General features: G+C 58.2%; 1 protein-coding gene across 4 annotated transcripts in view; it reads right to left on the bottom strand.

Moving 5' to 3' along the window:
- Positions 1–720: 720 nt before the first annotated feature.
- Positions 721–17,496, bottom strand: part of KANSL1 (KAT8 regulatory NSL complex subunit 1) — a 95,094-nt gene continuing 78,318 nt past the window's right edge. For 2 of the 4 annotated variants that reach the window (XM_035347788.1, XM_035347787.1), the window contains exons 7-15: positions 16,276–16,441; positions 12,205–12,390; positions 11,646–11,807; positions 11,193–11,344; positions 7,869–7,987; positions 6,668–6,725; positions 5,968–6,080; positions 3,356–3,602; positions 721–2,907 (exon numbers count right to left, since the gene is read on the bottom strand). In XM_035347788.1, coding sequence (XP_035203679.1) covers positions 2,662–2,907; positions 3,356–3,602; positions 5,968–6,080; positions 6,668–6,725; positions 7,869–7,987; positions 11,193–11,344; positions 11,646–11,807; positions 12,205–12,390; positions 16,276–16,441 — 1,449 coding nt within the window. In that variant the 3' untranslated portion in view covers positions 721–2,661. The remainder of the gene's footprint in view (positions 2,908–3,355; positions 3,603–5,967; positions 6,081–6,667; positions 6,726–7,868; positions 7,988–11,192; positions 11,345–11,645; positions 11,808–12,204; positions 12,391–16,275; positions 16,442–17,496) is intronic. The other 2 variants (XM_035347790.1, XM_035347791.1) reach the window with 2 other exon arrangements.

The following is a 17,496-nucleotide window of genomic DNA, read 5'->3' as shown; positions in this document are numbered from 1 at the left end:
CTGCAAACCTTCCCAAGGGCACCGCCTCTGGTGGGTGAGAAATCCCGAGTTTAATGCCTGCAATAGGCACGGCTGCCAGCGCGACTGCCAGCTGCCACCATTTGCGTCTCAGATTGGATTTTTCCTCCTCTGTTAGGTGTAAATAAACGGTGATGCACAGGTCGCTGCCTCCTACTCCTTTGATCGTCGGGCGAACAATCGCCCCACAGCTGCCTGGTTCCCAGCCACACGGGTGCCCAGGAACAAAGAACGGTCTCTTAGCCTGGAAATCTAAGAGCAGCCAAGGAAGTCGCCTCCCACCTCTTGCAGACATTCGCGCGTCGCAGTAACCGCCCAATTTCCACAAACCCTACCTGGGCATGACTCAGCCCTAAACACAAAATAAAAGCCTCACCCAGCCCCAGGCGTTTAGTGACGGCCGTGGGGCAGCCGTCGGTTCTCCTGGGCTCGCTCAGGGAAGCGCCACCAAGCCCTGGTCCTGACCTCACATCACAGCACAGCGCCTAAATCCAGCGCTCCCGCAGAACAATTCCTCTTTTCACTCCCCAACAACAACTGCTGGGAAATAACGGCATAAAGGAAAAAAGAGGCCATTCACCCAGGCGGTGGGAGGGAAGCGGCTGATGGGCCCTGGACCGGGCTGAGCGCACCCAGGGCTCCCTTCCGCCACCCCAAGCCAGCGTTTCACAAACACACTTTGCGTGGAATATTCTGTTTTAATTTTTTTTTAATCTTTTTTTTTTTTTTTTTTTTTTTTTTTTTTTATAAGCACATTTGTGCTTTGCCAACAGAATCAAGACATTAACAAAGATCAGCTTCTCGGAAGAAAAGCATTTCTATATAACAAGGACATTACACAGCTCAAAGCAGGAAAAGAAAATATTTACAAAATACAAGGTGTTTTTTGTGGTTTTTATAATGCTAAAAGGGTTATTCAGAATTTTCAACCTTATAAATAGAAAAGCACTTATGCGGAGGGATATGGTAGCATTGTTTTTTGTTTTTTTGTTTTTTAAAGAAACGATGACGTATCCTTTAAACTAGAACAGAACCAAAAACACTAGATAATGTTGAAAATTGTGAAAACCCCAACCATTAAGCAGTTTAGCTACTATTTCTTTACGATTACAAAATGGAAAAAAAAATATGTCCTTTGTATTTTTTTTCCTTTTTTTGGTGATGTGATTATACATAAGACAGGCACAATGCTAGCAACAGGACAGGGACCAATAGCCACACCGTCGGGATCAGAAAGCGTTACAGATGGGAACGGTGTGCGGGATCCGGGAGTCGCTGCGGGTGCAAAGGGCCGGGGAGGGAGGGACGGGAGGAACAGCAGCGAAGTTGGTTCCAAAATAAAATACCTGTCAGGAGGTGGCGTGTCAGACCAGACTCGGAAATGAAACAGAATCGACACCTTTCTCGGACCATGCGTGGAAGTGGAGCGAAGCAGTGGTGACAGATCCCCATCCCTCCCAGCACGTCAGCGCCGGCGGGAGCTGCCCACCCACCCGACAAAGCGCCGCTCTTCCCTCTCTTTTTTCCCCTTCTCTCTGAGACCAAACCCACCGAAAGGAACCACCCCAGCGCCTCGGCCTTGCAACCCAGACCTGCCCAGCCCCGCTCCTGCCACGGGACGCTCCCTGGACCCGCAGCTCTCGGTGGCTCCTCGGGGCCGCAGCCCAGAGCTGCCCCGACCCAACCTTCCCAACCCTGCAGGGGACACGAAGGCAGAGCTCGAAGCCACAGCCACAGCCACAGCCCCGCGTCTCCCAGCCGGGAGCTGCTGCTGGCCTCAGCCAACGATCACATCCCCGAAGGGAGTCCGTAAGTGCACGGCACCTCCTGCCTCTGCTCGCAGCGCCCGGCTGCGCCGTGCCGGGGGCTCTCCCCTCCCCACCTTCCACCCGGGGTAACAACGCGAGGTGTGAGCAGGGCTGCGCCCGAAACCCCTCTCCTCCCACGCGGAGCTGTGCGTCAAGCGGCTAAAAGGGCCCTTCCTTTCCCCCAGCTGAGGCAGTGGCCAGGGCTCGGCACAGCCGGCGGCTGCTCCGGGACCAGGAGAAGGAAGGAGGCGGTGGCGGGCGGCCGGGGGCAAAGGGGGGGGTCGGGGGCTGTCATCCCCCCCCGGGACACCTGGAACCACAACCTGCGGGAGGGCAGCGCCGGAGGGTGGCAGTGCAGGGTGGGCACGCTGCACGTGAGGACAGACAGACAGCTAGTGAAGGCTGCAATCCCAAGACATCACTTTTTCACCACTAATTTCACTCCACTAAAACCTTTCAGGGAGGGGGAGCGGGTTAAGAGAAAAAGACACCCTTTTGCTCGAGAAAAACTATCCCCGAAGTCCGCTAGTCAGCTAAATCCTGTGCTCTAGTTTTATACACCTAAGAGGGGAGGGCAGGAAAGAGGGAGGGGGACTGGTGGGCTGCTCCCCTCCCGAGGCTTCACTCCGCTGGGAGGAATCTGGGGGCTCTCATTTGTGTGACAAGGAAACATGGAAAAAAACAAAAACAAAAAACAGTTTCTAAACTCCTTAAATTCACTAAAAACTGTGAAAATTCCCGGCAGGATGTTTGAATATCAAACGCAGATTTTGGAAGCTTTAATGCCAAGAGTTAGTTCTGTGTGTTGGTTTTGCTCATGTCTTCCCGTATGTCTCTATCTGTGCGCTGGCCGCTGGACTGCTGCGGAGGAAGAGGAGGAGGGTGTCGCCAGGGGGGGTCGGCTCTTGAGGCTGGCCAGGTTGGGCAAAGCAGAAGTGCCATCGGTCTCCCGGGAGGATTTACTGCCCGATGTGCGCCGGGTGCAGCGCGACGACCGGTCTTGGGGGTCGGATTGGTCCTCGCACTCTGTCCTGGGATCGTACGACAGTGGGAAGGTGCGCCGCTCCCAGGGCAGCACGGCCTAAAGGGAAGAGACACCAGGCTATGGAAAATCCTCCGGACAAACTCTTCTGCTCCCCCTCCGTGCGTGACTCCGGCTGCCCGCGGCGGTGGTTGAGGTGGGCAGCGCTATGGGGCGGGCTTAGTCTCGCCCCGTTAGCGGAGCACGGAGAGCAGGACCTTCAGCACCCGTGGAGAGGACGCGGCGGCCGCCAAACCGAACCCACCGCTGGTGGGCAGCGGGACGTGTTCCAGCACGGGACGGCAGCACGCTCCACCTCCCGTCCAGCCGAGCCTTCGGACCGAATTCCCCACATGCAGCTTTCCAAGCTGTTGCCCCACAGCGAGGGGAATTAACCAGCCGAGTCTGAGCACCGGATTTAACTCCACGCCTCTGCAGCAGTCGCTGCAGTGGCGCCGTGAGCGGCACGGCGCTAGCGCCAGCAGCCACGGCCGGGACCTGCACCCACCTGCTCGTCGAGGCCGGCCTCGGGCGTGGAGCAGCGCGTGTCCTCGCTGGACAGAAGCCGCATGGAGTCGCGGGACAGGGGCGTGAGGGGGGCAGAGAGCAGTTCGGGGCTGATGGGACTGCGCGGGGAGTGGGTGTGGGACAGCTCCGAGTGGGAGTGGCAGCTGCCCACGTCGGGGGATGCCGGCTGGGGAGTCGAGGGGTTCCCCAGCTGGGGGGTCGTCCGTCCGTCTGTCGATCTGTAGGACCTGAGGGAGGAACAGATCCCAGAGTCGGATTTCGGTCCCGTTACAGGCGCCCAGACCGCTCTCTGCCACCCGATGCCACCCTTCGGCCCCTTCCACCACCCCCGCCTCGGGAGGGCCCGGTACAACGGGGAGTGCTGCAGGGATTCGGTGCGTGCACCAAGAGGGAACGCCGCAGCCCCGAGGTCGACTCCTCCAGGCCCGTCCGCGCCCCGTCTCAACGCGGCACTGCAGCACGGTTCAAGAACCAACTGTAGTGAATCGCTAACGCTGAAAATGCACCACGTTCAGCAGGTGGGCACGGGAGGAGCACGGTAACAGCCCCGGACTTCGGAAGGTTTAAACCAAGAATTAAGGAAGCTTGAGCAGCTACACACTTTCCCTGATGAGAGACCCAGAGGCTGCAAACAGAAAGGGCCATCTCACACCTCCCTGTCTGTGGGTATCTTATCGAGATGAATTCCAACAGCAAGTGGATGAATCAAGGATGGCAAGGATCATACTCCAAAACTCACCTGGGCTAAAATGTTCACCAGGACACAGAAACCCCGCCCAGGTTGCACTAACATAGCTACACCTGCATGGAAACACCATGTGCTGAGTCAAGATGCCATCAGAAGCTGCTACACGAGGAAAACAAACCCGTGTGTTACGTCCACGAGGCAGGAAGACCACAAGACGCGGGGCAGATCTGCAAGAGCAGGGCACTGCAGAGAATGGCATCTCCAGGAAACTGACTTCACCCCAACACCGGTACCGGGCCCAGGGGGGCACAGGCGAGGAGCAAGAAGTGGCCGAAGCACAGCAGCAGTTCCCGGGCCACGAGAAGGAGGCCCCCAGCAGCTCCTAAGGACCGAAGCAGCTGCAGCAAACAGCCCCGGCATCAGCCCAGGCCGGCCACGGAAGACCGAGCAAGGATCCTGCCGAGGAGCAGCTCGGGATGTGGTGAACGCCACGCTGAGCTCAGCACAGCTCACCACAGACGCAGCAAACCACATCCTCGGCTGCACCGAGGAACGCGGCCAGGGGAGCAGGGGCACCCACATCCCCACCCCACCCTGCGGGGTCCTGGGGACGCTTGAGAGGGTCCCAGGATGCTCACGGGGAGCAGAGGGAGCTGGGCCGGCTCGTGCTGGCTGAGAGGTGAAAGCGGGATCCAACTGCCGCCTTCGGCAGCAGCAGCAAAACCTGCTGGGGACAGCCCTGCTCCTGCTACCACGGAGGTGGGGGAACTTCCACCCTCGGAAGCACTCACGCCGTGTTAGCCAAAACCGCGGCCAACCTGATCTTAAGCCCTGCTTCAAGCCGGAGGCTGAACCCGAGACCTGCAGAGGGCCCTTTCCACCAGCACTGCTACACCTGCACCGTGAGTTCCCTTCAGTGACCCGGGCAGGACAGCATCTTCCACCAACATCCCTACAAGAGGTTTTTAGAGAAGAGAAAAGTTGGGGTGAAGTACTAACAGATGGGAGAATCTGGCTGGAGAAGCTTGCAGACAAACCCCAAAATGCCCCGCGCTCAACCAGCGCCGGGAAATGCAGCTGCAGATGAAGTGCAGCAGCAGCAGAAATGGAGCTTGACAGATGCAACCTTTGCATTTGCTGAAGTCCTGCACGGCCACACGCCCCCGACGGGGCTGATCTGAAACCACAACTATACCAAGAAGGCCAGTGCGTGTTGCAGTTGCACTTCGGCAAGAATTTCTGCCTGAAAGCAGAGGGGTTCGAGGCCAAGGCATCGGAAACCGAACAGAAAGGAGCGAATCTCATCATAAAGCTGAGTAAGAAGAGATCCACAGCTGGAAACAGCGTGCAGTTCTGGACACCCACTCACAAAGAGAGACTGCAGCACAGGAGCGGAGTGTCAAGTGATCAGAGGAACAAAGGATGTGTATAAAGGGAACACCAAAACGCTGCTGAAGCTATCGAGCAGCGGTGTGATACGCGGCACAACGCGAAGCACAACTGCTCCGTGTTCCTGTTTGAGGACGCCCAGCTCAGCCCTGTTGCTTTTCTCAGGACTCCGGAGCTGGCACTCAAGCCTCCACTCTTCTGGAGCAGTGAGAGAATCCAAACACGCAGTGCAGGAGTTGCTTGGCAGCAACTTCACCGCTGGGTAACTCACCCCTGAGCTGAGCCAGCCCCTGCCCCACTCCTACAGGGGCTCCTCGAGCTGCTCTTGCGTGTGGTGAGCAACCTTTCCGATGCCAGCACAAACTTTCAACTGTTTTTGTCCACCAGCCAGCTTAACGAAGCCTGATCTGTTGTGAACAAGGCCGGGCCCGAGGGAGGCACACTGCGCCCTCTGCCCGAGCGCTGCTGAGCCCGGGACACCCGTGCCCCGCAGGGACAGCGCGCCGACAGCGTACCTGCTGCCCCGCCGCTGCGGGGGCATGCTCGTGCTCCAAAGCCACCGGGCCCGCTCCATCTCTTCACACTTGCCGTGCCGAGCAGCGAAGGCCGAATCAGACAAGTCCTCGATCTGGAAAGGGAACGGCACGGGGCTTGGTCAGGGCTTCCTTACGTTAAGCACGCAGCTACGCGCAGTTCCTCCATGCATTTACTAAGTGTAGATGGCTGGGGGGAGGCAGGTGCCTCGGTGAGTGAGCAAGCACCCCGTTAAACTGAGGCTGGGTTGCCAAGGAAGGGATTAAGAACTCAAAACCAAAGGCAAGCCATTCATCCCAGAGCGAGCGCGCTCACCCAGAGGTTTAAGGAAATACCTTCATAGCAGTTTAGCTAAAATAACAACTACAGCAGCACGACTGGTCACGATTCCTTGATTAGACCATCTCTGTAAAAGATTGCTGCCCAGAAAGGTCTCCTGACAGCAATTAGACCTCAAATTCAGCTGTGCCCAGCCAGCGACTCCAAGTTCTGCCTTATCACTCCGTTTCCGAAAAGGAACCAACACCAGAATGGCTTCTGCCAAGTTGGTTGTGCCCTTTTGCTGCCAAGAAGCAGCTCTAGCTGAGGTCCCCGTGTCTGTACCCTTCCAGTACCCACCACCGACACCGTTAGCTGCCTCAACCCTGTCCCAGGCTGCGGGGGGCACAAAGCAGCTCTCACCTCCTCGTTGTCTTCATCAGGGCTCGCTTTCAGAGCGCCGATATCCACTTCACGCCAGCTGCAAGACACAAAGTCAGGTGGCAGTCAGTCACGGGCACGTGCCCAGCACACGCCAGCAGCTTTTGTGGGAGAAGAGCTGCGAGCCTGGCACCACGAGAAACGCATCCGGGCGCAGTTTTAGCCACATTTATCTACCCAAATCCCCCCCTGTGGCACCAGACAACGTTTTCTCCACTTCCTGCGTTACCCTGACCCGTTTTGAGGGCATTTTTCAAATAGGATGCAGGCGGTTTGTGCACAGAGTGCCCATGCAGGAGATTTGTCCTTCCTCAGTTGGCTGAGGAAGGGGCGACGCAGCTCCTGGCGTCCTCCCCCTGCCCCTGCCCGACTCCTGGTGCTGCTCTGGCAGCGCGGCCGGAGCCTGCGGGGGCAGAGGAAGCAGAGCAGATGCTGCAGCGTTTCCTCCTCTTCCTCTGGCCCGGCAAGAGGCTCCCTCCCTGCCCTGCACTGAAATGGGCCTGGGAAGAGGAGGGAGGGCCAGAAAAAGGCTGCCGGAAGGAGGCAAGTTAGGAAAGAACTGGAAAACTCCAAGGGAGAAGAGGGACTAGAAGCCAGGCGGCTCGGATGAAGCTGCACCAGCTGCAGCCAAGTCAGCAAACCCCACAGAACGCTCGGGTGCACAAAGCCGCGACCGATCTCACCCACGGCGTTCGTCCAAGATCATCTGAACAAGGGCTGACAGCTCCTCAGCTCGGGCACAGCCTCCCAGTTCCCACGGCTGCCTCTGCTCCTGCCCACAGCCACCCTCAACATCAGCGCCCCCAGCCCAGGGGGCCTGGGCACAGCCGGGTGCATGGAGAGCACCGGGAAGCACCCGGACCTTCAGCTCACTGCGCTCAGCAGCTTCGTAGCGGGGCAGGAAACAACCAGGATGACCTTGGGTTGCTCAGGGAGACGTGAGCAGGGCAGGCGGCTTTCATGCGCCACGGACACTGAGACAACGTAGTCCTAACCCAGCCCAAAGCCTGCTTCAGCGATACGATGTGAAGTTTCCCACATTTTCTCTTACTCTCGAGGAGGAAGGAAGCCCCTTTCCTCACCAGCTGCCAGAGCAAGCCCTAGGCCAGGGCTGAATTTGAGGCCTGAGAGGTGCGCGGTGCAGGCAGGCGCACTTCCCTCGAGCCGGGGCTGGGGCATGTACCTGGGTGTGAGGATCTCTTTGTACTGCAGCTTCTCCACGCGCGTTGTTGCAGCGACAGACATCGGGATGACGATGTTGTTGATATCGAAGGAGCTCTCCCCTCTCCTCCTCCTCGGCTGCTGGAACGCAAGGACAAGAACAACGTGAGGAGGGGTTGCAGGCTTTGCCGTGTTAAGTCACTGCCACAAAAAGGACGTGGCCTCACGGGACACGGTCTCGCGTGACCGACAGACCCCAAAGCCAACAGCAATTTGCATGGGAACAGAATCTGCCTACCGCCTGCTGGAAGCCCTCTTCCCCCACAGGGCGACCAAAGCCCTTGGTTTGGAAGAGCACGAACAAGGACAAGGCTGCGGTGGCCCCGCGGGCACCGAGGCGAGGTGAGCAGGGGCTGCCGAGCTCCAGCCACCAGCTATCTCCACCATTCCCTCCTGCCACAGCCACGACACTGATGCGGCTGAAAAGCCAAGCCAGCAAAAGATGAAGGGGAGCCTCCTTTACTACGATCTTACTGCTTTCACACGATCCTATTCCCTCCTGCTGGTGCGACGGGGACAGAGGGAAGGACCACGCGGCTGGACCTCAGCCCCGCTCCTCGGGGCACTGCAGGGACCTGCCCCACGATGCTGTGGCGAAGCAGGGACGTGAAGCAGCCAGACAGCAGTTAATCTCAGGTTTTGACAGCTGTACCGAGAACCTAACAGCTTCCATCCGCATCGTACTTCTGACTGGAATAGACTCTCCAAGACAGAAATAAGCTGCACGCTTAGCTATTTAAACCGGGCTGAACGCTGGGTGCCCTCCTACCATCTGTCTATCCCCAAACCTCCCCCGGACCTGTGACAGCAGCGCTGCCGGCACGGCGACACGAACCTTCCCCGATCAGCTCGGCACGCTGCCTCCCTGACGAAGCCGCCTGCACGCTACCTGCGCCTCCGCCGATCCCCGCGGCTTTTGGGGCAAAAACCCGCGGGAGCCCAAGCGCAAGGGGCCCGCCGCGGGAGCTGGATGAGGATGCGAGGGGGTGGGCAGCTGCCATCGCCACGGTTCAGGTTCCTCGCGCTGTTTTTCAGCACGTTCCCGGAATTAGGGAGGTATCTGGGGGTGCTCTGAGCTGTGTGCGCAGCCCCTGGGAGCCGAAGGCCAAAGCTGGGTGCAGCCCAGCAGGCTGGGCACGCCGTGCTGCACACGGGGGGGATCCGGTAGGGGCAGCACACCCAGACGGGGCGAGGACGTCCTTTTTTACATCCGTTCCCTGATCCGAGAAGAAGAGCAGGCCCTTCCCCACGCGCAGCCGTATGATCAGATGCCTTTACGTCCCCAGGCAGCAGTGCTCCCGTATCACGCTCCGAGCTCAACCCACACGCGGTGACAGCACTTCGCTTACTTGCCTCGATCAAATTTGTACTGGATTTGGTGAAACCGGCAGCACGCAACAAGGAGCAGCGTTTGTGGAGCAAAATCTGCTGGGGAGCCACAGAAGAAAATGAAGGCTACGGGCAAAACCGCCCAGCCCAGCTGCCCCACGGAGTTAGGGTACAGCACGCTGCGCCTCCCTTCACGCGCACACCTCTCTGTTCAATGCACCTCATTCCCCCTCCTCTAAGGAACAGGTTTGGGGGCACAGATTTCATGGCACGGTTCTACACGCTGGTAGTTACTGCAAAACCCCTAAGCCAGAGCCAAACCTCGGCCTGCCTCACAGTAACGGAGGCGTACGCCAATAGCTTCGGGCTTTTGGAACGGCACAGGAGGCTTTCTGGGACTGGGAAGAGTTGCTGGACTTGTGCGATCAGCAGATTTGTTTCATTTGTCATCTGTTTTCTCCCCTGAGACTGAACGGGGAAGCCTCTAACTCAGAGCTGCGGCCTCCGCTCGTCTGCAGACTGCAGAAGACAGACTCTGTAAATCCTCATTTCAACACGAACAGGCACAGCCAAGGGTGCAAAAAATCCCAACAAAACACCGCCAGCAGCCATTTCTCCAAAGCACATCCAGATTCTGCTCATCACATTTGTTTAATTCTCCAACCTGTACTACAGGGTCAAAATCTGCCGGTGCCACCGACCGAGAAGTCTCCGAAAGGAAGGAAAGGACTTTCAGAGACCAGCTGCCAGGACGGAGCCGTTCATCGCCTGCCCAGCCCGCTCGGGCAGCGAGGGGTGGCACAGGATTACCTGGCAGGGCTTCCCCTCGCCCTTCAGTGGACATTTCTGAGGGCACCATTTCAGCTGCGAGGCTGTCAGCGCTGCTCAGCGCCCTCGCTTTTCAGAACGGTTTTAGGGAAGAGCAGCAAGAGAAGGGGAAACAAGCCCAAGAGAAGCGCACGAAGCACAAAGGGATGGCATCCTGAGCCACTACAGCCGCGGAGAGGAGCTGTGCTCTCCTCCAGAACTCCTACAGCATTCTAGCGAAGCTACCATGGCTGGCTGGGTTCTTCGGCCACTCTGAGCTGGCTCCGCTGCTGGACAGCCGATGACGCAACAGCAAACGTGTCTTGGGCCGGAACCCAGCTGGGAGCTGCCGGAGCTTGGAGCAAGGACCAGGGCACGGAGCAAGGACCAGGGCACGCGGCGGACTCGGAGCCAGCAGGGACAGATGCCTCCTACCCCGCCCCACGTCCAGCCTAGGCCGTGCCAAGAGAGGGGCCAGGTGCTTTTCCTGGGCCACCTTCCGAGCTCAGAGCAGGATGTGGCTGGGGTCCTGCTCACTGATGACTTTCCGACACCGCTCCATAAAGGTCCCAAACCCCGTCACCCTTCTGGGAGGCTGGGCAGATCTCAGGGGACAACACGAGTTAAGCGACTGCTGAAGCCTGTGTCCAAGCGCACGCTGAGGTCCCAGCCCCCACCGCTCTGCCCCAGCCCCGCTTCCAACCCCGCACACGCAGAACAGGCCGTGAAGGGGAAGAAGACGTCCCAGTGGAAGCACTGCTGTGGCAGCAGCAACACGCTGCTGGTGCTCAGCTCTTCTACTCTTTTTTTTTTCCCTGGCATCCACAGACAACTTCAGAAACCAAAATCCGGACGTGGAGCAAAGCCAGGGGACTACTGGGAACAGGAACATTTACCAGCAGCTGCTGAACTAGCAGCGAACCTCTAATTGCAGCTGACTGGCTCTCTGCACAGCCAAAGTCAATCCAGGAACGCAGCAAACCCAAAGCCAGGGCAGAAAAAGGGCCCACGGTCCCACCAGCAGCTGAAGCAGCGGGTCCAGCGAGGTAAGAGAAACACCGAGCCCTCAAGCCTAGATGGAACAGCTCGGAAGCGGAGCCGTGGGGGAGAGCAGCTCAGAAGCCTCTCCAGACGGGCAGCAGATACTTACGGCGGCGTTGGAGGCGCCCTGTGAGCTCGTACTGGCAGGGGCAGAGCCTTCGGAGGAGGTGGACAGTTGCCGTGCTATAGGGCTGTGAGGGGCAGGGGTCGCAGCCGCCGCCAAGTAGCTCGGGCCACCGACGTCCGCGTGATGCTTCAACACTGCACGGGGAGGGAGGGAGAAAGATGGAGATGTCAGCAACGAAAGGCTGGGGGGCTGGGGGGCAGAGAAAAGGACCGTCTGCACCAGAAATGGCCAGTGCTGAGGAAAGAGAAGCGTCTTCTGACCGCAGCTTGCCAGGCCCTGCGGGAAGAAGCAGTTAGAGCACACGAGGCGTCGCTGCGGTGGTGACAAGGCCCATAAGCAGTGCGTTCCCCCCTTCTCCGAGGCCGAAGGGGGAGAGAGGCTGGGTATGCAGCAAAGCCCAAGCTCCCCCCGAGAGACCTGGCCGTGGGAGCCTACCTTCACTCCTCTCAGATGAGCAGTCTCGCAATCGCTTTTTGTCATAGGCAGGAGGCTGGACAAGCGAGCGCTCTGGCGCTCTCTCGGCCTTGGACACGGCCGTAAAATCGTCTAAAGCCGGCCTGTGTGCCTTGTCTGGTTGGATTTTTTGATGTGAGCGCTCTGAGGAGGGGAACAGAGAAAGAGCTATGAAACGCCAGTTTTCACCTCTCTTTCTGTCGGCACAGGAGGCTCGGGCAGGACGCAGCAGCTCCGTGAATCCAGACGGGTCGGGCTCAACGCCGTCCCGGCCCCGGGCAGCCACGCCGAGCTGAGCGGTGGCACTGCCCGCGCCGGGAGAGCTGCGTGAGCACAGCCTCAGGCTGGGCGAGGAGGGGTCCCTACGAACCGGGACCACCTCACCATCCTGCACACGTTTCACCTTCAGCCCTGGCCTCATCCCCGAGGGCTCAGTTTGAAGGGCATCCTCCTCTATCCTCCCAGACTGCACTGCTTTTGGGTACGAGACCGGGGCGACGTTTCTGCACGTGGCGGGGGGATGAGGGGGGGGGACACTTACTGGCTGCAGTGAAGAACGAGTTCACCAGCTTGTGGCGGTCCTTGCGAATAGGGTCGGACAGGCTGCTGGTAGGCATGGGGGCTCTGTGCTTGAGCGAGAGCTTTTTGGGAGCTTTGATTTTCTCGTAGGGTTTGTTCTGCCACTGAGATTTCAACATGCTCTGGAAGTGCAGGCTTGTCGGCACGTCTGCAGGAGGACACAGAACACAGCGTTCACGTTAGCTGAACGATGCCCCAGAAATACCACGATTGTCCCCCAGCCCCCCGGTGAACACGGCAGGCTTTCACCCCACAGCCCGGGTTTCCCTTCCTCGTGCTCACGGAGGACCCGCAGCGTTAGGGCCCAGCTTTTCCAACCTGCAGCTCTTTGAGAGGAGCACGTTATTACGGACTTCGCAGCCCAAGTTCCCCCTGGCAGGGGAACGAAACCTTTGTCAGGAAAGCCTCTACCACGAGCAGGTATCTCGTGTGGCCATGTTCTGTTCTGCTACCTCAGATCTGACTTCCGAGGAGCCCACTTATCTCAGCACATCAAATCTAGAGAAGTACAGGCTGGAAGACAGAAATTCAGCTTCAACCCTCCGTTTCAGGTCAGCCCCAAAGCCAACCGAGCACTGTGTGAAGTTTCTCTGCCCGACGGGGCACCTCAAGCACCTAACGAAGGCTGCGCTAAGCGAGCAGGCTCCAGAGGCTCCGGGTGAAGGCAGCCAGGCCGGGGCTCTCCCCAGGCAGGGGCTGGGTCACTCGGCCACCCACGAGCACGGCAGGCTCCACTCGTCCTCAGCACGCCCCCACGGCCCCCTCTTTGCCCCTAACCCTCTTGACCAGCACCCGGAGTACCTGGCTCACGTCATCCTGCCTTCTCACAGCCAGCACGCGCGTGCTGTCCGCCTGTGCAGCCGGCGGACGCCGCTTTTGCCCAGATTCCTCAAGCTTCGTTTCACCCCAATCCCACGCCCACGTGCACCGCTGACCTTAGCTGAGGGATGGAAGCTCGTGAGATTATTCAGTGCCGTGCTTGGGCGGAGAGCCTGGGCTACACGGTAGTCTGCAAACACCACCAACTGGACCAGGAGGCTCCCCTCGGGCTCAAGAGTGCCACAAATAAACCTTCCCTTCACACCAAGAGCTTCGAACCTCCCAGCTCATCACCAAACGCTGTTGTGCACCTCTCTGCCAGGCCCCAGCTCTCTTTTGTGCACCCAGGGGCCAAAATCCCAGCTTGGAAAAGCATTAAAACCTTTCAGGCTAACAAATCCACGTCCCGGTACTTCTCTTATCTTCTCCGCCCGCCCCTAAGATCGCTGCACAGCAGCACGGGGTTTGGCATCCCACCCATCACTCTCCTTCCGAGCTGTCCCGACAGCTCGGTGCGGGCTCAGGCTGCTGAAACCGGGAGCGAGAAGCACGAAGATGAGCACGAGCAGTAAAACATCCCTCCCCCAGGTCTCACGTGAGGGTTTTCGCGAGGATTTTGAAGCAACCCTGCTCGGAGATGAACCTTCCCAGCCCCCGCAGCAGGAACAAAGCCCCAGGAACTGCAGAGGGGACAGCGCAGCCATCGCGAGCTGCCCTGCGACCTGGGAACCCCGTCTCGATAACCTCGGAGGGCAACCCCAAGGGACTGAGGCCCTGCCGCTAGGCTCGATGGCTGATATTTGAGCCCCTTCACAGTTTCCCAAGAGTTCCAGGGGCTGGAAAGCCCCAGCAGACCTGGGACGGGCGAACAGGACAGCGGGAGCTGGCAGAGCACGGGCCGGAGCCCTGCTGTTATTAATAGGGGGAACTTGACCCTCAGGAAAAAGCCAGGACAGCTGCGCTTAGAAGGCTTTGACAGCTAAAGCTCTGGTTTGGCCCCGTCTGTTTGGGAAGGGGAGGTGATCACGGTGCGACGGCAGCTCTTTGGCCACCACCACTGTTCACAGAGACACGTCCCGAAGAGCAGAGAGGCTTCGAACCCTCTCATTAAGCAGCCAGCACGGTTCAAGAGCAGGATGCTGCAGCCTCCGGGAACGTGGCCTCTTTGCCAATCTTTTGCCTTCTTCTGGAAATTCATTCCCTCCACAGCAGCTCACCCGTCTGCGGAAGGACGGGCCGGGTTGGGAGGGAGGGGAAGAGAAGGAAGAGAAAGGGTGAGCAGAAAAACGAGTTATCTGCCTCCTTTTTTCTCTGCCCTGCCGCCAGCGCTGGTTGCAGCGGAGCCCGCGCAGCGACGGCGCCGCTCCTCCCGCAGCGCGCTGCAGGCTGCCCGGGGACCGGCAGATGGCAACCGCGCCGAGCCCGCGCGCCGCGGCTCCCATCCTTCCCACCAAGGTTATTACATCATCCGAAAATTCCCAGCTAGAAATCTGCCGAAGCAGAAAAAAAGGAAGAAGAGGGAAGGGGACAAAGTGCTCGCCAAACGGGTTAAAAGGCACCGAGCCCTCCCCGCCCGCCCGCCAGGAGAATTAAAGGAGTTTTTTCCTCCTGCAGCGCTCCCGGAGGTTTTGCCCTTGGCAAACTGCACCGGAGAGCCCCGGCTGCTGGAGGAGCCCCAGGGACACTCAAAGCGAAAGGCAGCACATGCTCCAGGCTCGGACCGGCTCGCAGCCTCCGCCCTGGTGGAGTCGGACCGATCGCTCTCCTGGTGAGCCCCCAAAATCCGCCGGCAGCAACCGGCGCTGCCGCTCGGCCGGGAGACACGGCGACAACTTCCCCCGCCTCGCCAGGAAGGTACCCCCCAGCCCCAAAGAGCAACCCCAGCAGAACTCCAGGAGGCATTAGGAAATAATCCAAGTTACTCCGTCCCCGTCTCCGGGAGGGAGGCAGTGAAGGTACTTCCGTGCAGACCTTTGAAGCTTTAAAGGCTCTAGTTTTAAACACGTCTTTAATCCCATGCAGCCAGAACAGATCTTTCATCACGTGAGCCGGCTGCGGCTGACCCTAATAAAATGGCTGAGGGTCTCCTGGTGGCCGTGATGCAATGGTTTGTAACAGGGCTTCTTGCCGTGTCACATCCAGCACCACGGAGGATTACCGGTGCTGCGCCGCAGGAGGTCAGCACGTTCAATTCCTTTAGCATTCCTTAGCACGGGGATGGTTCTTCGGGGCGGGTGGGGACTTCATTTTTAAAAATAGCCCAAATGTATTTATTTTGTTAAAGTCTGCTTTAAACACGGGGCTCCTGCAAGATGCCAGATTAATTGTTCCCAGACACGCCATGCGTTTCCTACTGCTGCACAAAGTTTGCCCAAAGCTGGAATTCAGCTCGAGGCACACCAACCCGTGTCTTAACCCAGACCACGCACTTCTCATCACCAGCAGCAGGAGCCTGCAGCCTCCTCCGTGCGGTACCAGCGGTGTCTTACACCCCGAGCAGCCGGTCTCTCCTAGCAAGCAAGGCGACTGCTGTGATCTGTTTAATTCCTGGCTCTCCTGATAGAAGTGCCAGTTCGTGGCCCTGTGTTCTGTGATCAGAGGGAAAAGATGACAGGAGGACACCAATTTCCTGCAGGGCAGTCGTTTTTGGTCAAAGCGGCAGCTTGTTTTTAAGTCGGCAGCTTAGGAAGCTGAAGACTCTGGAAACTACGACTACCACACCGCTGGGAGAAGTCCCTGCGCACCGAGCGAATGCCCCACAGCCAGGGTTGGTGAATTACTCCTCGTAACGATGACTAACCCTGAAACCATAACGCAGGGAGATGAGCATCCTAACGGGAACATCCCTTCTCGTACCCTCTGACCCAGCTCAGCTCATTTACAATTCCATACAAGGTCAAAGTTTTCTGTGACTTCAACCAATCCACAAGTAATTTTACACAGATGCACAAATTCTGCAGAAGCCAGTGTTTCCCAACTGGTTTGTTAACGACACCAGCCCGAGGGCCAGGTCCCAGCATGGACTCGCGGGCTCCAGTAAGTGCTCTGCTCCTAAAACCACTTGCAGACGAAGGAGCTCGGTGTTAACAACTGCACCCAGCAGCGCTGCGAGTCCTCTGGGTAGCGGCGCAGGCTGGAGGAGCGGCCCCCGAAGCCCCGCACGTCCCTCGCCTCCCATTTCGGGCCCCAGTCCCGCTGTGGGTGCTGTGCTTACCATCTGGGAATGATAGCACGGGATGGATGCAGGAGTCCAGCTGGGAGAGGCGCTCCAGCAGAGGGGCATCGTACTGGATTTCCAGAGTCGTCGAGCTTCGGGTGCCGCACAGAGCGCACGAGGGGTTCACGTCGCAGCTACATCGCACCAGGCTGTTACGGTGGACCTGGGAAGGGGACAGAGAATTCAGCGTATCAGGTCATCTCTGTTCACATGCTCCCCTTTGACAGCTCATGGAGAAAGTCCTCAAGGCTCAGGTTTTTGTAATACCCTGCAGAAAACCCACCGGCTTAGCCCAGACTCAAAGACGGACGCTTTTACCTCACGCAAACCTGAGAACCACAACTCGCCTGCAGAGCTGAACATCCACGAGGTTTGACTAAAAGGGCTTATCTAGGTTGAAAAACCCATTTAGAAAGCCATGAGGCAGCACCATCTCGTTGTCAGAGAGGAAAAACACCTTCTTCTAGTTCAGACAAGTCAGAGAGCCATCATTACGCCAAGAGCTGGCACCTCTGGGGATGTCTTTACGGAGTGAAGAGCGTTTTTCCTCGTTTTTTAACCAGGACAGACTTCCAATTCACAGATTTACAGACTTCAAACTTCCTTTACATGAAACCACCGTGGCACAGAGGCTCAGCTTGATGTAAAACCCATACACAGCAACCGACGAACCCCTGTCAGAATGTAAGGATGCATCAAACCGGGGGCCTGTACAAGTCTGGTCTGAGTCTGGCATTGTGCAAATAATTTCCACTAATGACTTGAGTGATGGAAGAGGGAATATCCTGAAGGCTCAGCCAACACCACCAGAACTGGGAAGGGCTGCGAGCACCTTGAAGGGAAGAGCTCCAATCCCAGGCACGGTTACAAATTAGAGAAGTGATCTCAAATAAATCAAACCCAACTCACTACGGGCAAAAGCACCAGGCAGGCACCGCAGCGACCCGTGACGAGGAGGAAGAGCCAAGCGAGCAGCAGCTCTGCCCAGAGGAGCTTGTGGTGGTTATGGATCAGAAAAGGAGCATGAATCAGCAGTGTCGTACCATTACTGAGAATTAACACCCCACGGGGCTTTGTAAACAGGACGGCTCTGCGAGTGAGGTAATCCTGCCTCTGCTCGGCGTTACTCATGTGCGAGCCGGAGGGCTGCGCCCAGTTCTGGACGCACATTTCAAGAAATGCACGCACCAAATGGAGGGAAACCAGGAGAAAAAAAAA

The sequence above is a fragment of the Oxyura jamaicensis genome, chromosome 27 (assembly GCF_011077185.1).
Source record: "Oxyura jamaicensis isolate SHBP4307 breed ruddy duck chromosome 27, BPBGC_Ojam_1.0, whole genome shotgun sequence".
Classification (NCBI taxonomy): domain Eukaryota; kingdom Metazoa; phylum Chordata; class Aves; order Anseriformes; family Anatidae; genus Oxyura; species Oxyura jamaicensis.
This window is presented reverse-complemented; position numbering and strand designations above follow the sequence as displayed.